Genomic DNA, 23,504 nt, shown 5'->3' with positions numbered 1-23,504 from the left:
GTACGGGACGCGCATGGCGCACATCTTTATTCGGGTCTGCACACTGATTTACAACGGCGTTTCACCGTCGACCATCGCTCACCACCTCAGCCACCAATATCTCCTGCAAACGGCAGAGGTCATCCCGCGCCGACTCCCACCGAACGTTCGAACGGGCATGCGGGACCGACGCGACTCTCGTCCAGTCGCGGGAACACGGCCCGGCACTTCGGTGGAAGGCGATTCATGTTGTGGTGTTCAGCACAAGACAATTCCGTGGCTCGGTCATGTTGCACTGGATGTACAAATGGGAACACTTCCGGCCATGCAGCGTGCCTCTACTTGGTGGCGAAACGTATCGATGCGGTGGTGCGAGGAGGCACGTGATGATTTTTCCCGTGTGCAGATGTTGGTGGTCTTGGTGTGAGCTCTTGGTGAGCGAAGGTTGAGCGAGCAAGGTGAGACCCCATTGTAATTTGGCACGCAGATTTGAATGAAAGGACGCGCCATGCACGTGCTTCTTCATGTGGTAATTCTCTCATAGGGCTGCGTTGGTGTGTTATCCTGTATGTGTGCTTGCTTCAATTTGTATCATGGATGAAAGGAAAGGGTTTGATAGAAATCAGGATTGAAGATAGAGAAATAATAATTCGACCTTGCAATTCGACCCACGCAACGCACTTCGGCCCGTTAACCCATTAGACATGAGGGGAATGTCTGACTGCACAAAGACGAATGAAATAACTGCCTGGAGATCACTCTATGTTGGGTGCCATTGCCTTGCACACGGTTTTGCAGAACTGCAACAACATATATACATATATACACACACATAATATACGGGTTGTATTTGCTCGTGCCATTGTGTGGATGTGGCATGGTGGTCCAAGTGGCCTCTTCCTGTGTTGAATGTTCATTGTATCCACAAACCCTCCGTCTTCCAGCTAAGCATAGAGAAGGACAGCCAGGAGGTGAACCGAGAGTTGAGCAGATTGAAGACTCGGATCGGGGAGGTCCGTACCACGGTGGCCTCCATGCCGGGCATCGACACCAATCCTGAGGAGCAGCAGAAGCGCCTGAAGCATCTTGAGGAGCAGGTTCAAAACAAGCAGCAGTTGCTTCACAAGAACAAGTCACTCGGTGTCTTCGAAATCCCCAAGTGAACGTGCAAGGCCTTTGCTCATGGACACATCCAACCGGAAACAGTTTTTACATTATGTTAGATGATGTCATGCATTTCTTACATTATGGTTCAGATAGTAAATTCAAACGGAGCAACAATTCTTTTTTTGTTGTTGTTGTGGACCTTTAATGGAGGGAGCTTTGGTGGAACTGAGATCTTAACAGCACAGATGAACCCTCAGTGTGACAGCCGAGTGTCGCTGTACGGGTGGTCATTTGTGGAGCGATTTAAAACCACTTCAAATTTAAAGACATTAAAATACTTCTCAATTTTTTTTTTCCTGATCAATCCTAATATATCGATTATTGTGTGGAAATGGTCGTTTCCATAGTTGACCAAGTTAATCAGAAATGGAACCGAATTGCAGAAAACAAAGAATTTTGATGAAGTTGGTTACGATGAAAACGGTGATCATTCGTGTTGAGGTGATGATGACCTAGGAGGCAGGTTGTTCTGGAAGGTCCCAGGTGAAGTCCAGACCGAGTCCCACCGTGCGCTCCTGATAAACGGCGTCGAACCACTCGCTCTGTGCCACAGTGAAGTGGTTCTTCCAGTCTCCCACTTTCCCTGCCATAATCACATTTCATGGTGAGTGGTTCAAAGCGTTTGTTTTGTTTTCCATATAAAATGACCAATATAAGTGAAACGGTGATTGACACGATATTTTACCCTCAAAATGTTAACTCGGTCATGATCGCAATGTGGCCTTACCTTTTCTGAAAAATTTGATGTTATCTTCAAACAACTTTTCAGCTTTGCTGAAGTTTGTCATTGGGTTGTTCTTCATGGCCGTAAAGGAGGAATGCTTCACCACAGATTCAATCTGAACCTCCGTCAAGGTCTTGCCGAGGAACGTGCACATTCTGCGTACAACTGCAGGTAGATCCTGGAGACACACATATACACACACACACACACCCACCCTGTGTATAGTTAGATCCACCTACCATCTTATCCTCTCATCTTGCCGTTTATTGCCTAAAACAATGCAGCGGCAGAGTCGCATTAGAAAATGGCAATGTTCTTCTTATTCTCATTCTTCTTCTCCGATGTGCTTTTCAGCACACAGGGCTGCAACGAGATTCCTCCATGCTGCTCGGTTTTGAGCGATCCTCTCCACATCCTCCAGTGCTATTGCCCATTCTCACCCAAGTTCATTTTCAACACTGGCTTCATGATTGGGGTGGTGGGCTTTGGATCCTCGGGTCCTGAGTTGAAATCTCACTCGGCTGTTGAATTGATACCAGGTGGGTTTGTCTCTGCCTGTCATCCTTCCGAGGTCGGCAAAATGAGTGCCAGCTTGCTGGTATGGGTCGAAGTGGCGACCCGTCCAGGATTTAGCCCAGGAGACTGCTTAGGCAGCACCAACGCTCTGCACAGAGTCTAGTCCCATTGGATGAATGGAGCTTTGTTGGAACAAAAAACGGTAATTGAAATACAAAATCAACTTTAATTTTTTTACTATTTCATAATTATACTTTCACAATGAAGTCAGCGATGTTAATTGTGTCTTTAAATTGTACCATTAGCTCACTGTGTACGAACTGTTCAACGGTTTAATTTTGTTTGGCTCTTCTGCACAAAAAGGTTGCCGACACCTGATCTAGAGGTATGCACACTCACTCGAAGCTGTGTCGCCTGGGTTTGAATCCCGACTCAGTAATAAACTGTCATCCCAGTGTTTCACAGGCAGGGTGATTGTTCAATGCTTGCGCCGTCCCTCGGATGGACGTTAAACTGAGCGGATGGTAAGATCCCACGACGCCCGGGAACAGAGTATGGCACATCAAAATTATATTCCCATCGTCCATTTGTCATTCGGGCAACTGACGCAGTTGTGGGTGTATCACCACACATTGTTAGCTTGACCTGTTTCGTTCATCATTCGTCAGCCATTCATTCATTAAATTCACTCACTGGCCATAACACTTGGTTTCATGTTCACATCAACTCATGCGTTTATTCACTAAAACTGATTGCAGTGTGCGTGAAACCTGAAAATATGATAATTTGGTCACAAAACCAGTAATATACTGAAAGTTTAACAGGAGTTACAAGACATGTACCTTGGTCATGTCCTCGTACGTCACATACAGAAGTTGTGGATGCTTGCACTCCATCCAACCTTGAATGTGTTCAAACCACGATCCCATTAGCACTGCACCGCACACGCGTTGGTCATGTAATTGAACGATCACGGTCAGACAATGTCGATACAATATTCCAGACATCTATAATGTACTTGTACAAATTTAAAATCTCCCAGCTATGTACAATGGAGTCTGTGAGAGAAGGACTTTAAATGAAGCTGAAGTCAGACAAGGCTGTGTGGGTTATCATGTTTCACGATGATCAATGTACATTTGTACGAGTTGAGTGGAAAAGTATCTGCAGTGATTTATAAAAACTGTGTTGTGTTGATTACATTGCTGATTGCATTTGGAGGTATGAGCACGAACTTTCTGCCCCATTGTGAAGTAACTTCAACCTTGAGCAGGCAGTAGTTGTCGTTTATAAGGGAGTTAAAATGACCGCTCCACTGTCCGTTTGCAGCAAAGAAGAACAGCTTGCAGTGATACGATTTTTCTGGGCTGAAGGTGTACCGGGGCAGAAATCCATCCCAGACTTTCATCACAATATGGGAACAGTGCTTTACTCTAGCGGAGTGTATGATTGGATTACCATGTTCAAAAACGGTCACACAAGTCTCATTGATGACTAATGATCTGGATGCCCATCCACATCCACAACAGAATAAAACATTGAACGAGTCCACGGCATGATTATGGATAACCGACGGTTCCCTATTGACGAAGTGGCACAACATCGGAACATCGGTCGTAGTTCTGCACATGAAATCAACAACTGACTTGGCATTCATAAAGTTTCTGCAAGACGAGTTCCTAAACAATTCACAGAAGAGCTCAAGTGCAACCGTGTGACAATCTGCCAAAGCCTTTTGAACCGCTTCCATCATGAAGGGAATGCTTTTTAAGACGCATTGTCACTGGAGACGAGACGTGGATCCACTATTACGAGCCAGAGAGCAAATGTCAGAGTGTGGAGTGGAAACATCCGATATCACCAGTCAAAAATAAGTTCAAAAGTCAACCATCGGTGGAAAAGTGATATTCACACTTTTCTGGGACTCACAAAACGCAATTTTGGAAAACTATCAAGAGGGGGGTACAACGGTAAACAGTATCTGTTATTGTGAAATGCTCCAGGACCAGTTGAAAGCAGCTATTTGATGGAAACGCCGAGGACTACTGTCAAAAAAGGTGTTGCATTGTTGCATGACAATGCCCGTCCACACATTGCCACCCATTCTTTGAAAACCCTCCGGAAATTGAACATGAAGGTTCACCCAAACACCCACACACGTTAAGGTTCATCCAAACACCCAGTGAAAAAAATTTACCCACTTTTTTTTTTTTTTTTTACTCATTTTTACCCAAATTTACACACACACACACACACACACACACACACACACACACACACACACACACACACACACACACACACACACACACACACACACACACACACACACACACACACACACACACACACACACTTGTATTTACTCATGTACCCAACCCCGACGTAGCAACAGGAAGGGTCTTGTTGTTATCCTCTCTGGAGTACATAGATTCCGGTTGATCGCATCTCAGGTCCGTTCTTCTGTGGTGGAAGCGATAAGCAGAGAATGATTTAAGAATGTCGGAATTCATCCAGATTTCTTTCAGTTTATAGACGAGTCCCGGCCAAGAAAAAAACCATCATTTTTTTCCTGCCAATGTTTTCTCAGTGGTTTCGTCATCCTTAGCCTATGCCCTTTCAATTTAGCTGAGGAGCCACCCTGGATTTGGCCTCAAGTCCAATATGACGGCCAAAATCCAAAATTGCCTCCTATTCCCATTGAATCTCGCATTTTAATGCTTGTAAATCAATTTTCTAACCACAAAATACGACTTTTTCTGGTCGCATGTTTGGGATATGCATCATTATTAGATTTTGGAATAATGTTGATCGAGTCTCAAATCCAATATGGCAGCTAAAATGCAAAATGGCCACCAAACTCAACTGACTTTCACTTTGCATACATTTTTTGGCTGGAAAATCTATTTTTGCCCATGAAATTTGACATTTTCTGGTTGAATGGTAGAACTTATCAAATCAGTTTATTTTAGAGTCATTTGTAGTTGACAAAAATGCAATAAGGCTGCCAAAATCCAAAATGGCACCAAAACCCAGTCTGATATTTTTCTGCTCCGAAATCATTTTTCAAATGACAGAATAATCTATTTTTTTTCTGGTCACATGTTGGGATATACACAATTAGTTAATTTTTGAATGATTTGGTGTTGGTCTCAATGCCATTATGGTGTCCAAAATCCAAAATGGCCACCAGACCTGACTGATTCTCACTTGTGCACTTTTGGCTGGATAATTGAATTGGATAACTGCTGCTTCTCTTTGCGGACTGTATATGTTGAAATTTGGACTAGGGTGTTGCTTATTACATGTTGTTGGCTGAATGACGAGCTTTTTATGGTTTTCATTGATTATTTTAATGCTAAGCTAATAAATAGTGGTATTGTTACGAATCTGGAAGCCTTATGCACACAGACAGACAGCCGTCCCCGTAGCTTAGTTATTTCGATAAGTGTGTGTTTCTAGTTAGGGCCTCCTACCTGTGTCTCATGGGAATGACATACATGTGCTGCGAAGTTATTTTGATAGTTAGGATTTGAATTACATCCATAAATCTTCTTCGGCAACAACAGCATCACCCTCACCTTCACCTTGCTCTGGCCCAGATCAACTACAACTACAACAATTTGGTTTCGAATTTATCGATGATCTTCTGGTCCCAAGCAGGAGGAACAATCCAATTCCTGAAGACATTGCAATCCACTGCACATGTTAAAAGTGTGGAACTCGGAGATGTCCTTGCTGCGGTTCTAACAATCCCTGTTGTACATTTTGCACTTGTGAAAGTGACTCGGAAAAGTCAGGATGTCAAAATGTATTTGGTGTCGTCAGAAAGTGACTGACTCATAAGTTTATACGCATTTCCAAACCAGAATCACAGTCCACCAGTTGGTATGTGTTTACTTACTATGTTGGAGTGGCAGTTTTTACCCCTCAGCCCAAATTGGGCTGAAAAAGGGGTATTGTCATCACAGGCGTTGCCAAGGCGTCTGTCAACTTTTGGTTTCCGTCAATTTCGAGGAGAACGCCTTGTCCGATTAAATCCATTTTTGCAGGGTGTGTTGGGGTTGAGTAGAGGAAGGTTCCTTTCGAAAATGGGCATGCTGCGATTTTCAATGTGGCCTCCATGGCAGCCATCTTGAAATTGTTTTCCGTCGATTTCGAGGAGAACGCCTTGTCCGATTAAATCCATTTTTGCAGGGTGTGTTGGGGTTGAGGAGAGGAAGGTTCCTTTCGAAAATGGGCAGGCTGCGATTTTCAATGTGGCCTCCATGGCAGCCATCTTGAAATTGTTTTCCGTCGATTTCGAGGAGAACGCCTTGTCCGATTAAATCCATTTTTGCAGGATATGTTGGGGTTGAGTAGAGGAAGGTTCCTTTCGAAAATGGGCATGCTGCGATTTTCAATGTGGCCTCCATGGCAGCCATCTTGAAATTGGTTTCCATCGATTTCGAGGAGAACGCCTTGTCCGATTAAATCCATTTTTGCAGGGTGTGTTGGGGTTGAGGAGAGGAAGGTTCCTTTCGAAAATGGGCAGGCTGCGATTTTCAGCGTGGCCGCCACAGCAGTCGTCTTGAAATTGGTTTTCGTCAATTTCGAGAACGGCTTGGCTTGGCCGATTAAATGCATTTTTGCAGTGTGTGTGTTGGAGTTGAGTAGAGGAAGGTTCCTTTCGAAAATGAGCGCGCTGTGATTTTCACTAGCCACCACCGTAGCCATCTTGAAGTCTGATTGATTTTCGATGTGACGTCCAACGTGCTCTAACTGACTGCATCATCGTGATATCACTGCTTCCTTTTACAATGCATGGGGTGAGGGGTTACACCCGCTTTGCGGAGCTATTTTTGTTTATTGTTTAGGCCCTATGGTGGTCATTAACTCCATTCCATTCATATCTGTCGATTCATATCTGTATTTTTTGTATGTATTCCAAAAAATTTCACCCCAATAGAGGACAAAAATATGGATCTGGCATGTGCTGTGGTGCATTTTCCACAGAAATTTTCACTTGACCCTAATTTCCGTGACCTTTTGACCTCTAGTGACCTCATTATTGGCCCAATCTCCATAAAGGTAATATCACATGGAAGAGTCTTCTAAAGCAAACAGTTTAAGGGTTAATTTGTCTATCTTGGGTGAAAGGGCGCGACATAATAACCATTTAAGTTTCCCAACAGGAAATCGTTTAAGCCAGGGGTGGGGAACCTCTGGCCTCCGGGCCGTATACGGCTCGCGAGACCGTTAGATCCGGCCTGCGAGGCAATTCATAATATGGAATAGGCAAAGCCTAGAAGCGAATGTAGAATTCTTCTAACAATCACTTCTTAAATATATCAAATTAAAGTCTTTTTGCAATGAAAAAATAAATATTACCTTCACAACAACAACTACACCGCCTAGAACAGGATCTCATCTGAAAAAAAAACAATCCTCAACATTACCTTCACAACGACAACTACACCGCCGAGAACAGGATCTCATCTAAAAAAAATTAATATTACTTCAACATTATTCTTCAACATTACCTTCACAACAACGACACCGCCGAGAACAGGATCTCATCTAAAAAAATAAATACAAGAAGCGAACATAGTATTCTTCTTACATTCGCTTCTGACTTCACCTGTAACTTGTTCACAACTGTATACGCATTTTCCGGTTACTTCGGCCTGGATTCGGGATCAGCGATCAAATAACGTAAATCACGATTAAAAATTCTTTTTTGATGATGCGGGAGATATCTTTATTAAAATCAGTGGAGGAAATATACACTATGTCTGATATTATTTGGGTCTTTCATGTCTCCGGCGATGCCTTTATCTCCCGGTATGCATCATTCCCCATGACAAAAACCAGAAACAAAAAATAACCAGAAACAAAAAAACACAGAAGCAAAAGGGATATAGCCAACCACACGGATTCCAAATTGCCATGGTATTGTGTTGCTGTTGCTGTTTTCTATTCTCTCATGTGCACGCGTTAAGTATGAAGCTCACTTCGTTCGCTAAAAATAAACAAAAGCAACCTCAGAAATACAACACAAAAAAAAAACTCCAGACAGCGATTATTTTTTCCGAAAAAAATAAATTAAATGGACAGCTAAAAACGGACAGCTGTCATCTGTCTGTTTCACGTTCAGGGTCAGTGAATGCGGCACGTGCGTAACGTAATGTGTGATCGCGTAATCTCATGTCATCATTTCATTCAGTATATGCAAACATGGTGACTAACAAGAAAAGAAAGGTAGATGCGGAATGTCGCACTTTCCAAGAGAAATGGGCAAACGATTATTTCTTTGTGGAAGTAAAAAGCAAGCCAGTATGTCTAGTTTGGCGGGAAGTGCTCTCGGTGATGAAAAAGTCCAACCTCGAGCGTCATTGCAGCTCGAAACATGCTAAACTGGACGAGTTGAAAGGACAAATGCGCTTGGATAAAGTTAACGTTCTTCGGCAGAGTTTTGGTGCTCAACAAGCATAAGACCACAATCTGACCGAGACAACACTACGCATGCTAGTTTTGTGGTGAGTGAGCTAATCGCTAAGAAGCTGATGCCGCATTCGGAAGGAGAATTTGTGAAGGAGTGCCTTGTTGCCGCTGCGGAGCTGCTCGCACCGGACAAAGTAAAATTGTTCCAAAGTATCAGTTTGTTTCGAAGAACTGTCTCAGATCGGATTACTGAAATGGCACAAGATATTGAGAAAACACTGAAGGACACCGCAAGAGATTTCCAGTTTTTCTCTCTAGCCTGCGATGAGACAACGGAAATAACAAACACCGCCCAACTAGCCATTTTTGTGCGGGGGATTACAGCTGAGTTTGATACGAGCGAGGAGTTGCTGTCTTTGCAAGCCATGCATGGCAACCACCAATGGTGAGGATTTGTTTGAGCAAGTTGTTTTGGCTATGAACAAATTTGAACTGCAGTTTGACAAGCTAAGTGGCCTGGCCACGGATGGAGCCCCAGCCATGGTTGGCGCACAAAAGGGATTGACTCCATTGGTCAAAAAAGAAATGAGTCATCTCAGTCTCGATCCAAGTGAGTTAGTTGTATGCCACTGTATCATACACCAAGAGAATCTGTGTGCACAGTCCCTGAAGCTCAAAAATGTGATGACAACTGTCGTTTCCACCAAAAACGTCATCAAAAGCAGAGGGCTGAAGAGCCACCAGTTCAAGGAGCTACTGAGTGAACCAGAGTCAGAGTATGGAGATCTGGTTTACCACTGTGAGGTGCGGTGGCTGAGTCACGGAAATATGCTCACACGGTTTTACTCACTGAGAGAAGAAGTGAAACAGTTCATGGAGATGAAGGGGAAACCTGTCATGGAACTCAGTGATAGCAAGTGGCTGTGTGATTTGGGCTTCATGGTGGATATTACCAAGTACCTGTCAGAGCTGAACGTCAAGCTCCAAGGTCCCAACCAGCTTCTCAGCTCTCTGCAATCAAATGTGAAATCATTTGAAGCTAAACTAAAGCTGTGGCAAGTGCAACTGGAAAGGGGAAACACTGTCCACTTTCCCACTCTGCAAGAACAAAAGCCGACTGTGACAAATGAATATGCTGCTGAGTGTGCAAAACTCCTCCAGGCATTTGGAGAGAGGTTCCAGGACATGAAAAGTAAACAAAGGGAACTGAACATATTTCCCACGCCGTTTAATGTGGAACCAGCTGATGTGCCTGAAAACCTACAACACAAAATCATTGAGCTGCAAAGCAATGACGAGCTCAAAGCTAGGTACAACAAGCTCCCTTTGCTCGAGTTCTACAAACTGTATGTACATGCTGAGGATTTTCCCATTCTGAGGAGACATGCACTGAAATTTGCATCACTGTTTGGGACGACCTACAGCTGTGAGCAGTTCTTTATATTATAAGGGAAAACTATTATTATAAGGGAAAACCTTATTATTATAAGGGAAAACTCATTCTCATTACACAGGCGATGATTATGATGCAGACAGAGGATACTGATTTGTCAGAACAGGCCCAAAAGGAGATGAGAAGAAAGGACTCCAGCCACAGTGAGTACAAACAAACAAAAAAAAAATCAGGGTCTGGGGGGGGTGTCTCCAGGGGGTTTCAGCCCCCCAAAATAGGCATTTGCTCTCTTCGACACTACACACGGTTTCAATGAAACTTGACCACAACTTTCATCACCCATGATGTACCAAAGTTTGTTCACGGCATTAAAAAAAAAAAAATCAGGTTCTGAGGGGGTCTGCGGGGGGGGGGGGGGTTGATTGGCTGTTGTACTTATCTAGGTGAGTTTGAGGATGCACGGTCCCATTTTTAATCCTGCTGGGTGTCCATATCTATGCACCCTCCTCACCAGGAAACCTGGTGGGAGAGACGGTTAATTCGCCAACAACCCGACCATAAAACAGGTGAGTACAGGCTAACACGTTACTTGTAGCAGGTCACAGATCTGATGTGACCTGAGAGTAATTGAAAGGGCAGAGGTTAAGGATGACAGAACCAGTGAGAAAAACTTGGCAGGAAAATAAAATGTAACTTAAAAAAATGTTTTTAATGTTTTTTTCTTTGTGGGGATGTCTATCAGTGTTAAACTGCAGTAGCGACTGTTTAAAAAGTGAATCATGCGTGTTTGTGGTATGTAATTTTTTTTTTTTACTTCTGGTAGGCCTCTTCTTTTTCGTCGTCTTCTTTGTGTGGCTTGCCCCCACAAAACTCCATTACAAGCTATTTATGCATGTTAACACGGCGTTTGTTCAAGGAGGAAAAACTTTGGAGAGGAGAAATATTGGTATTAATATTGCTTTGTAATAACATCAATATTCCATTATTATTATTTGTGTTGTTATTACTTTTATGATCAGAAGCAGCCTTGGAAAAATGCCACGATTAGCTATCTTAACACAGATTTACACCTGAACATGGACTTCACCCAAAGTGGAACACCCCCTTCGGGAGGGGGGGAGCGGGGGGTTAAATGAAGTAGTTTCAACCTCCATCGTGTGACCTTTAGTCCTTCTGTCAAGTTTGGTTGAGATTGAATAAGCAAGCACTGAATGTATCATGGTTTGTGTCAAAATTATAGTCAGACAGACAGACTGACACAATCACGTATTTTAGCATGACATATACATGATCGAGGCTCGTGGAAGAGCGAGAGCGGAACGGAAGGGGGGAAACCGCAACAGCAGAGTGGAAGTGAGAGTGAGATCAATGTGGGGGAGGGAGGACACAGGGGGGTGAAGAAGCCACACACAAGCCAAATGAAACACAGCAAGAAGAGGAAGGGGGAGATCAAGACGAAGCGGAAAAGGAATAGAACAAATCAACAAGGAAAAGACGTCGTGCAGAGCACGATACTTGCAAAATCCACCCCCCCCTCTCCAAAGGTTGCCATGAATACATCAAATTGTCAATTTCATGAAGATTAAATTTGACAATCTTAATCAAAGTTCAGGTCAATCGGATGAAAATTTATTCTTTTTCAGATTGAAATTAATTTGAGAAGTATGACCTTGAGTTGACCTTTCACCTTTTGACCTCAAATAATCGCTTTCCCAATTCAGTGATGGCCTCTGCAAATCCTGTTCAACTTACAAGTTAATAGGATGAAAATTGATTATGTTTCAGATAAAAATTGATTTTAGAAGTTTGACCTCGAGTTGACCTTTGAGCTTTTGATCTCAAAAGTAGTTGCTTTCCAAATTCCGTGATGCAATATGCAAATCCTGTTCAAATTTCAAGTTAATCGGATTTAAAATAACGATTTTTGAAATTTGACCTCAAGATGATCTTTGACCTCAAAATCAATGGGCTTCTCAGTTGAGACGACCTCTACAACTTTGTAAAGTTTCACGATTGGTTTAGAATTGTGACCTGTCAGAGATTGACAGACAGACAGAATAACAAAATCGACCAACCAATATACAATACTTGAAAAATCTTCGATTTTTGCAAGAAACAAACAAACCAAAAGAGGTGAGGGAGAGGGGGAAAAAATTACAATAACCTGGAAAAATGGAGTGCTTGGGAATGGAGTCCTTTGGTGTAAAAGAGATCACGAATATGGATGGGGGATGATTGGGAGAATGAGGGTCTTCACAGTGGAGAGGATGATGGGCAGATTGGCACACGTGTGGTTTTGGATCAGGAGTTGGTATAGCAGAGGATGAAGGTTGTCAAGTTTGGTGAATCACTGATGTTTGTCAATCTGATTGTTAAGAGGGATTGGGTAGGATAACAGGAGCTGAAAATGGGGAGTAGTGGAACAGTACAAAGGACTTGGTGTGATGTTTTCCAGAGGGGAGGGTGTAGATTTTTGGAGGTGATTTGAATATGTATGGATGTTATGAAGTAGGTTGTTATGAAGGAGGACATGGTGGTGTGGGAAGGCTGTGGGATCATAAATGAGGGAGGAGAATAGATTTTGGAGACAGCATAAAGTTTCAAAGTTGTCACCTTTTCCGTCAATAAATGCTTCCAGAAAACTTTGGAAATCCTTCGGCATCTCCATGAAAAGGGCATTCTTGCAGAAGTGATAGAAAGACACAATTATATCCTTTGGGTTTCGAGCAACGTAGATCACCTGGAGAAAGGCAATAAGCAATCAATATTCCATGTTTTGGTATATAGGAATTAAATAAAGCTCTGTTGAAATCATTGACCCCATGGACAGTGTGTGTGTGTGTGTGTGTGTGTGTGTGTGTGTGTGTGTGTGTGTGTGTGTGTGTGTGTGTGTGTGTGTGTGTGTGTGTGTGTGTGTGTGTGTGTGTGTGTGTGTGTGTGTGTGTGTGTGTGTGTGTGTGTGTGTGTGTGTATCCAGGTTGTGTCAATGAAAGGTTAACCACTTCAAAACTTTATCAACCAAAACATTGAGTAATAAAACAAAAAATTAACTCAGCAAATGAAAACCAAATCATGGAGAAATGAAACTCTATGCGTTAATGGCCTTATGGTTGAGGTGTTCGACTTGAGCATCCCCACGCACACAACATGCATTCAGATGAATTGTGAAGTTCGTGAATTGCACAGAAGCCTCAACTGCTGCCTTCAGATTTGGGGTATTCCTTGTAGACGTTATCGTTACAAGCTCCCCAGAGGAAAAAAAATCCAGCGGATTGAGCTCGGGGCTGTGTGGAGACCATTCCTTTTGCATACGCAAACTGAGAACTTGTCATCCGTATTTTTAACGCAAAAAGGCAATTGTTTCTTTGGCTGTATGCGGGGTAGCACCGTCTTGCAGTACCCACTGTCACCGGAGGGCTGCAGTGCTCATCAATCACTTCAAGTCTTCGTAAAATGTGTTGACAATCGACCGGTATCATTCTTGATTGATGGAAACTGTTCTTCCATATATGTCTTCAAACCAATTCGGCCCAAGCACACCTCTGTTGCTGACAGCCACAAAAGCGGTGACTTTCCGACGCTTAAGCAACTTCTCTTCAACCCCATCTGGGCGTTGACATCCCCAGAAAATGTGGTTGTGTGAATTGACAGCACCATTGACGTGAAGGTGTGCCTCATCACTCCACCACACATCGCGAATCCAGTTTTGGTTTGCCTCCATCTTCTGCTGCTGCATCTCAAACACATAGCGACTCATGCTGCTTTCTCCCCTTTAGGCCCCTGGAGTACCGGTAGAAAGTGGACGCAGCGAGTCACTGCTCCTGCGCATGTTCCCATTCCTGACCTGACACAAATCGACGGAAGCAGAGATGTCGATCTGCAAAGGCTTGAGTACCATACGGATGCCTCCTAGTTTAGAGGTGATGTGTAATATAATTTATGTACATGACATCAGCATCGTGTCATGGAGTTAAAGTGCTTCTTTAGTCGCATAAATATTGTCGTGTCCGCAGCCGATGAACACTAGCCAGACAGTCAAAACTCCGAGGCGAGGACCCAAAATTCCTGGCAGTTATAACGTGCGCGGGATGTAAAGCGACGCAGGCGCTTACCATATTGGAAGCACACGGGTTTCTTCTCGAACCCACAATGAATAGACGAACACAAGAAAATTAAACAATAATCGTTTTATGAAAAGAAATCAGAGTGTTCATGAAAATAAATGAAAGAGTGAAAATGATCGGTGAGGTAAAACGAAATCCTAATTTGAGACGTCCCCACTCAGTCACAACAACAGACAAGGGGGAAAGATAAAATAAAAGACAATCCCCCCTTTATGTCAGCACTCAGCTTTGCGTCCAGAGATGACCTTGAGGAGCCTGGTGATCGTCGAACCGCGATGTCACCGTGCAGGAAATGCTCAAGATGGCGCGAACTCACCCTCCATGCAGGAAGCGCATAAGATGGCGTGAAGTCGCTCTCCGCGACCACGCATGTGTGGTAATTTGTGTGGGTGGTCCTTCTTTGTTCTCCACTCCGTGCAAATCGAAGAGAGGGGGGGGGGAGGGATAGAGAGTCTTCTGTTCCAGCTGCCATTCCTCACTCGAACCTGTTCGCTCTGCCATCACCACAACCAATCATGAACCTTGGAGGCATGGCCTGCCAGTTACAATTCCTGGGAGGTGGGGTTTTTATCTGCTCGGAAATGTTCGGGCTCTGTCGGCAGCTGGGTCAGTTGTTGTGAAAACGTCGTTTTTTTATGGCCTGTCATGTAAATGTGAAAACGTAGTAAAAGGTCAGAGAGGGCAATCACATACTGAGAGAATCACAATCACATCCTCAGACCCAACCAAGTTAACACGTGTGATGACATGTAAACAATCTTTAGCTCACAGTTTTGCTGACTTAAATTACATCGAGAGGTTGAAAAAATGATGTTGTCGGTGGATGTCGTTTTCCCTACCTAACCTTCGAGACATGGCCGAGCTGTAGAATTGGCTTGCACCGAACTCCCGGGCCGCGTTCCGGTGACCGGCCGAGGTTGCGGTGGTCCTGCATGCCCGATTGGGCACCCCCGACGCTCTGCAGATTGCGCTGGTCAACACGCTTATTCCGTCCGCATGCCACGTGGCCCGAGCGATCTGGGCATTACATTTGCACATCTGCTTGGTGGCAACTGCATCGAGGCAGAGGTGTGGGATGACCTCTGTCGTTTGCAGGAGAGAATGGTGGCCGAGGTGGTGAGCGAAGGTCGATGGTAAGACGCCGTTGTAAATCAGCGCGCAGACCCGAATGAAGATGTGCGCCATGCGCGTCCCATACAGTGCAGTGGTGATTATCACAGGGCTGCGCGCGTGTCTGTTGTCATGCATTTGCGCCTGCTTCTTTGTATTATGGATTGAAGGAAAGGATTGGATGTAAATCAGGGTTGAAAAGAAGACAGATAAAATTATTCGATGCAGATGGCGTGCCGCGCGCATCGTGTACAGTAGAGGTGGAGGTTTTCTCATCCTGATCTTCACAGACGCCGTCTGGGTGCGGTGCCTGCTTTGACTTATTTCATGGATAAGAGGAAAGAGTTGGAATGAAGATAGAGATATAATTAGACCTTGCTATAACACCCACGCAACGCACTTCGTCCCGTTAACCCATTAGACATGAGGGGAAGGACTAACTGCACATATACTAACGAAATAACTGTCTGGGGATCACTGTATGTTGGGGGCCATTGCCTTCGAGGCATGCGGTTTTCAGAACCACAACATATATATATATATATATATATATATATATATATATATATATATATATATATATATATATATATATACATACACAAATATATCGGTTTTTCCAATATATATATATATATATATATATATATATATATATATATATATATATATATATATATATATATATATATATATATATATATATATATATATATATATATATATCTTTATGTGTCATATATATATATATATATATATATATATATATATATGTATATATATATATGTATATATATATATGTATATATATATATATATGTATATATATATATGTATATATATGTGTATGTATATGTATATGTATATGTATATATATATATATATGTATATTGTTGCGGATTTCGCGCCCGCCGGCGTGCTGACGGCCACGTAACTCGAATCGCGGCACGTCGCCCACCGGACGGACAATCCAGTCGTGACCCTCTCGGACTAACGCCGGGAACCAGTCACGGGTGGACCTTTCGGTCTCACCGCGATCGAGCCAATCAGCCCCCGCGTGGGATAGGGTTGCTCGCCAAATTCGACCTACCTAAGTACCCACGCGGAGGGTAGACCGGGCGATCGCACCTCGCCGCAGGTCGACTTCGGACACAGGCCACTTAAGCGACCCGTTCCGTACTATCAGAATAACCGAGCGGTGTTATCGTCGACCTCGACGGTTCGATTAATTATCGGGCGTATTCAGCCCACTACCAACCCTTTACGTGAAGCAAGATGGGGATTCAATAGAGGAAAAGACGAAGCGAAGCGGGAAACAGTTCAACACAAAGCACATTTATTCGCGGCACACGGGAGCACACATATACAATTCCACCAAATGCACACAGAAAAGACACAATGTAATTTACACAAAAAGCAAATGTAAAAGCGAAAACGCAATGCAGAGCTAATACCGACTACCGAGCACACGGCAACACTTATACAATTCTACTTCACAGACGGCGCCGACAACACATACCCAAAACCAAGGAAAAGAATACCCTCAAGGATGAGGCGGGCCTGAGGCCGAGACCGGGTCGCGCCTACCCGTCTGGTGATGAGACGCGGAGCGGCGATGGCGCCTCAACTCCGCGGGCCTCGCGGACGGTGTCTGGTAGGGGGTGGGAAAGGGGCCCCCTTGGTCGCACTATCTCAGCGCGGGGGGAAACAGGAGGGGGTTGCTGATGCTCGGGGTATAGAGGATCTTTATTATCCCGCGACGAGCGTCTCCACCTCGGCCAGGTCGCGATGTCGGCCTCCCTCGGGTGCAGCTCCCTGCACGACGCGAGCACCCCCTCGTCTGGTGTCGCCGCCTTTCCACAGCTCCGTCCCCTCCGTTCCGACTCCAACGCACACGACGAGCAGCTCCACCGCCCGCGAAGTCTTGACTCTCTGTTTCCGACTCTCCTACTCTCCTACTCTCCGCCTCTGGACTCTCCTGGTCTACTGACGAACACGGTCCTTTTATCAGCCCCGTAGCTTCGCCCTCTCCTCTTTGACCCCCTCCCTTCGCCCTTTCACCTCGCTCCCCATTGGCCCGAGAAAAAGTGGGCGTGAAGGCTTTTTGATCCATAAATTTGCATATATCGATCGCCCTGGGGGCGGGGCCAATTCGCCCCTCGCTCACCGATTGGACGGCAAAAAGTGGGCGTGTGTCGTTTTTGATCCGTTTTTGAAGCACAAAATCCGTGATTTTGTACACGCTGTTCGACGCGCGCCCTGCACGAGTCCAACACCGGTACCCACAGCGGGGCAAGAACGGTGGCGATGCGACGGTTGCGAGGTGTGACGGGAAGGTCGTGGCGGTTGTGGTGAAGCGGCGTTGTGGTTGGTGGTTGATGTGGTTGTGGTGGTAATCATGGCGGTTGGTCCAAAATAAAGATAGTAAAAGAAAAACGGCTATCCTGAAGAGTCGCAGCACGCATAAATGACATGTATTCCCACTAGACAACGGGTTTGGGCCTAACTTCACATGCACTTACCGAGATACCTCACCTAAGGGACCTGAATGGTGGTTTGCGAATTTGGTAACCACAACAATATATATATATATATATATATATATATTTATATCGAGATGTATATATGTATATTGTTACGGTTGTGGAAATTCGCATTACACCATAAAGGGTCCTCAGGTGAGATATATCGGTAAGTTCATGTGTAGTTAGCCCAAACCCGTTGTATTGAGGGAATATATGTGATCCATTCGGGCTGCGATTCTTCAGTTAGCCGTTTTTCTTTTGCTGTAGTTAATTTGGTGCAAGAATAACAACGAACCTCACCGCAACCAACATCTCAACGATCACGCCATTCACTACACGACGCCAACAATCACGTCATTCACACCACAACGCCACCTTCCACAACTACGCTACCACATCTTCGCCACTCGCCATTCAACGAGCACCGTGCGGTCATGATCCCCGCGGGATGGATGGGAGGGCGGATGGCAGCGGCGGCTGGAGTGCGAAGGGGCATCTCCCGCCCGAGTCTTTCTTCCCTCGTCATACGGCACGTGCAAGAACAAAAACCAACAACGCCTGTGGGATTTTCCCTTCTGCTTTTCCCGCGCTTTGGCAGGGGGGAGGGGCGATTTGAGCCGGAGGTCAAAGGTGAAAAAGGTGGGGCCTGATTTTGGGGGAATAATTCCCTGGCCCGGAGCCAAGACTGACTTTCCTCGTCCCCTGCACGGCACGGGGAGGGGGGAACGAGAGGGCACGCCCCTTTTTGGGAAGCTTGCAGAAGGGAGGTGAAGCCAGAAACGGGGTGGGGCAAAGGGCGGAGCCCCGCGCTACAAAATGGGCGGACGAGGAGGCTTCGGTTGGTCTTCATGTTGGTCTTCTGGTTCATGGTCGTCTTCTGGTTCGGGTCGCGAGCTTGTTGTTCCTGCCTTGCTTCTTTGATCCTCGCGCGAGCCCTGGGACCCCGTGCGCGAGCACGGAAAATAGCGCCGAACAAACCCCGTCCGTTTCCCCAAAACCCTGTCCGTACCGTTGAGCGGACCACACGAGCGACGCGCGGCACGAGCTCGCAGACCACGCCAGAGGGGCTCGGAGTTGCGGTCGCAAAAGGAGAACTCGACGCGCTCAGGGAAGTCGCACTTCCATTTTCTTTTGGGGTTTGGTGTAAATTTGTGTGTGTGGCGCCAGTCTTGTAAAGTAGAACTGTTTAAGTGTTGTAATAATTATATTTGGTTTTAACTCTTTCCCTGCTTCCTTTTGACTGTGATAACGTGCTTGTCTGTGTGTGTAATAAAGTGCTTGCTTGTTGAACTGTTTTCCCATTTCGCTTCGTCTTTTCCCTTATTGAAAGCTCCATCTTGCATCATGTAAGGGATTGATAGTGGGTTTAAAACACCCGGTAAGTAATCTAAACATTCGAGGTTGACGATAACTCCACTCGGTTATCCCTGCAGCACGGAACGAGCCGCTCAAGCGGTTCATGTCCGGAGTCGACCTGCGGCATGGTACAACTCCTCGGTACGCTACTCGCGCGGGTACTTAGGTATATCGACATTCGGCGATTCACCCTATTTCGCGCGGGTGTGTGTGCACTGTGTAATTTCCATTCAGTAAAAGGTCATCTTCAGGATAACATTTTCTTTCATGACCGCTTGCACAATTAAAGGTTTTTTTGTTGAAATTGAAACATAGTTCAAGTACTTTTCCCCATTTCAATAACTTCGCTTTGTAAAAAGTTCATGTCATTAAAATTCTCAAGAATATGTTCACCAAGATCACGTCAGTTGTGGGAGCATGCACTGGAGCAGCGCATCGCAGCATCCACTTTCCGTCGGTACTCCAGGGGCCTCTGTCTGGCCATTCCTCAGGCAGATGCCTGGCCCAACCCCATCTCCTCGAGATGCTGATCAACCTGCTGCAACCATAAGTCACGTGGTCAGCCCAATTGCCTCCTCCACTCACGAGGCTCCTTTGCTGAGAGAATCTGGTGAGCAGGATCAGTGTCAGGAAAATGAGCCACATGTCCATACAGCCATAGCTGATGCTCACGGACTATGCAGGGAACAAATCTCATTTGAGTCTCTCTCTCAGTAACTGCTCAATCTACACAAAGTCCGACCAATGATAGCCAAGAATTCTCCGAAGAGACCTGTGACCAAAGGAATTAAGTTGCCCTCTCAGATCCCTGGTCAGAGTCCAGGTCTCACATCCATCGGGCAAGACTGGAAGCACCAAGTACCTGAAGACTCAGACTTTCATCCTCACACACAGGTAACGGCAGCACCACACATCATGATTCAGTGAATCCATGACTCCGAAGGCCTGACCAAAATGTCTATTGACCTCTGGCTCACAGCCAACACAGATATGAATATCACTGCCAAGGTAAGTGAATATCCCCATGACCTAAACATCCTCACCACAAACAGGTGCAGACACGATAGCAGCATCCAAGATGTCAGGAAAAGCCTGGATATTATTTTTAACCCAGGAAATCCGTAATCCCAGCGGCTCCGACTCCTCATTCAGCACCTCAAGGGCCCTCAAAAGGATATCCAGAGTCTCTGCAAAGATGACTGCATCATCTGCAAAATCAAAGTCAAAGATCTTGACATTCCCAAACCATGCACCGCAGCTTGATCTCACCGACATCCTCCCCAGAATCCAATCCATACAAGCGCTAAAAAGTGTGCGGGCCAGTACACATCCCTGATGAACTCCAGTAACAACTGGAAATAAGTCAGAGATGGTATCGCCACATCTCACAGCACTCTCGGTACCAGAGTACAGTTCAGACATCAGATTGATCAGTTTTGGTGGTACCCCACGAAGACCAAGAATCCTCCAGAGGGCATCATGATTCACTGAATGAAACGCTTTACAGAGATCAACATAGGCTGCAAGCAGCCCCTGTCGAAACTCGTCTGCATTTGGTGAGGTCCAGAAGAGCAAGGATATGGTCAATCGTTGACGTCTTTTGTGTAAAGCCTGTATGCTCTGGACGCGGGTGCTCAAGCAGATGGTGGCGAACACCATCCAGAATTATCCGAGCAAAGACCTTTCCCCGCACTGAGAGCAGCGTCACCCCTCGGTGGTTGCTGCAGTCCTGGTGATAACCCTTCCCTTTCCAGAGAGAGACACAAGGCCCCACTTCCAGTCAGTTGGGATGATGCCTTTGTCAAAGGCAGTGTACATAACTGCATGCAACGACATCAATACAGTATTTCAACCAGCCTTGAAAAGTTCAGCACGGATGCCACAGATCCCAGGAGCTTTACCCCATTTCAAACGGTTCATCTCAGCCTGTGTTTCTACAAATGAAGGTGGATCACAGTTGATTGGAGGGTCAGCAACAGGGATAGTTACACCCCTGACATCCAACTCAAGAGCTGGTGGGTCAGCCTGGTACAGCCGCTCAAAGTAATGGGCTCCAGCGGGCCTTCACTTCTGACTCCTCTGTCAAGAGCCCATAACCTTCCTCTTCAACTGCAGTACACTGAGGGAAGGGCTTCAAGGAACACAATACGCGAATTCCTCCGAAAGCCGGATGGGAATCACTTGACCACAGGTGATGTTCCACCATGGTCTTTTCCTTTAGGCTGGGGTTCCACATGGCAATGTCTTCGGATCTTCATTATTCTTGATCTGTCTGATTCTCTTGAAAATAAACTACACATTAACAAAAAATAAATTGCCAATTTTTGATTAACATACCGTAACATGTGGAGAAACATGTAACATTAACATACCGTAACAAATCCTTATCATCACATCTGGACAAGATAAGTTGCTGGTCATCTATTTTGAAGATGACTTTCAAATCTGGCAAGTCACATGTTCTCACACTGTCTCTCCATGAGAATGTGCAATCATCCAACTATCCAATACACTTCTGTGGACAGACACCGGAAAAGGTGCAGTCCTTGGAAATTTCTGACCTCAACAATTTGCCATTTCTTTTTGTTGGAGGATCATATTAATATTATCAAAATGGCATCAAAGGTGACTTATCACATGAGTATTCTCCATCGAGTCGAGGAATTCCTGAGCCACACTGAGTTCAACAAAGTGTATAAGGATTTCATACAGAAGCTCAATTGGGTATGGCTCCCCATTCTTGGCTGATGATCCCCATTCTTCGCTGATGCTCCCCATTTCGACCTTGCTGCTGTTGAGGCAATCGAAAAATAAATAAATAAACCCTTCCACCCCATTAAGATCTCAAACAAAGCAGGGAATTCTACATGGAAATCTTCACTCCAGCTGTAGAGAACATTCTTTCAAAGTGTGGTGGGTACAAGAATGAATGGATTTGGGACCTCAGCCTTTTGTAATCCTCAACTTTTGTTCCTCAACAAATCCTCAACTCATCACCCTCCCAAAGTGCAGACTACTTGCTCACCTTTGTTAATTTCCCTCCCCCCCTTTTCTTCTCCCGATTGTGGAATCTTCTCTCCACCTGTTGTCTTGTCTTCCTCACTTTAGTCTTTCACATTTGCTGCCCAACATTACCTTATGTGCTCAATCAGGCACATCCACAATCCCTTCTATAAATGCTGATCCTTTCTTATTCCATTCTTCTCTCAGCCATTGTTGTTCATATCTGTATTAATCTGGTTTACTCCTTGTGAATGTTCACCACTCCCTCCCCATGCCCTTTGTTTGTCAATAAAGTGACTGCCCTTTGACTCCTCCATGAGCCTTGATCTGTGTATAGAAAAAAAAGGACGAGTCACCTTGGCAGAACCCTCCTGCAGGGCACGAGGCATAAGTCGGTGGGGAAAGTGAGAGGTTATAATCCGAGGCCTGGATAACCGTAGCACTTTGCTTTTTTGCAGTTCAAGCCATGGCGTTTTCTCCCAACTCGCAACGCCCTCCAGACACTTATGGTCCCCTTCTGCATACACCAGCCTCATCAGCACCTGCATCCAGTTGGTACCTGCATAGAAACACAGTCCGACAAAAGAAACACCTAAAATCACTTCCCATGTCCAATATGCGTGATCATTCATCATCTCCAGCGTTTATGGATTTATGTCAAGGAAATCATGTTTAACAAAGTTATTGGAATTGTACAGAGCAGTTTTGGTTGGGCAGATGACAAGTGCAGTGGACATGGTATATTTGAACTTTCAGGAGGCATTTGATGAGGTACCACATCGGAGGTTATTAGTTCAGGTGAGGTGCTCCACTTGAAATTGGTTGTTCGATTTATTTATGTTTTTGATACCTGGAGTCCGTAATAAAAATTTGTATTGATGTCATTCACCTGCCACGCAGCACCATCTCCCTGATCCAAGCAGTCGAACAAACAAGGTGCGATTTCAACATTGAAAATGTATTACACCTGCCTCACCTTCTGTCACGTCTTGGAGGCTTTGGAGGTAGTTCGACTTCACACTTACAGTCATGCAATGATGGAAGGATTTCAACACAGTGCATAACATAATAATATTTCAACATAATTTCAACATAATACTGCATCAGTCCCATCAAAGACTTGCTGGACGAGTTGAAACCCTCCACCTTCAATGCTTGCTGACACAATCTATGGTCATGGCAGT

At 45.0% G+C, this 23,504-nt stretch overlaps 2 protein-coding genes across 5 annotated transcripts in view; one reads left to right on the top strand and one right to left on the bottom strand.

Annotated features, from left to right (window-relative positions):
- Window positions 1-23,504, top strand: part of MED9 (mediator complex subunit 9) — a 91,425-nt gene that overhangs the window by 5,296 nt on the left and 62,625 nt on the right. The window contains exon 2 of one of the 2 annotated variants that reach the window (XM_085857831.1): window positions 929-1,439. The exons of the other annotated variant lie outside the window; for it this stretch is intronic. Within the exon in view, the coding sequence (XP_085713957.1) occupies window positions 929-1,142 (214 nt within the window). The 3' untranslated portion in view covers window positions 1,143-1,439. Of the gene's footprint in view, window positions 1-928; window positions 1,440-23,504 lie in introns of those variants that run through there. 2 annotated transcript variants of the gene reach the window in all.
- The window catches only part of LOC147011349 (3-beta-hydroxysteroid sulfotransferase-like), a 45,465-nt gene continuing 23,221 nt past the window's right edge, over window positions 1,261-23,504 (bottom strand). For all 3 annotated transcript variants that reach the window (XM_085857818.1, XM_085857819.1, XM_085857820.1), the window contains exons 2-6: window positions 22,677-22,879; window positions 12,816-12,942; window positions 3,229-3,320; window positions 1,874-2,048; window positions 1,261-1,729 (exon numbers count right to left, since the gene is read on the bottom strand). In XM_085857818.1, coding sequence (XP_085713944.1) covers window positions 1,599-1,729; window positions 1,874-2,048; window positions 3,229-3,320; window positions 12,816-12,942; window positions 22,677-22,879 — 728 coding nt within the window. In that variant the 3' untranslated portion in view covers window positions 1,261-1,598. The remainder of the gene's footprint in view (window positions 1,730-1,873; window positions 2,049-3,228; window positions 3,321-12,815; window positions 12,943-22,676; window positions 22,880-23,504) is intronic.

The sequence above is a fragment of the Eptatretus burgeri genome, chromosome 15 (assembly GCF_056783735.1).
Source record: "Eptatretus burgeri isolate ZD-2024b chromosome 15, Ebu_testis_v1, whole genome shotgun sequence".
NCBI classification, from domain to species: domain Eukaryota; kingdom Metazoa; phylum Chordata; class Myxini; order Myxiniformes; family Myxinidae; genus Eptatretus; species Eptatretus burgeri.
The sequence above is the reverse complement of the archived record's forward strand: the minus strand, read 5'-3'. Positions and strand labels throughout refer to the sequence as shown.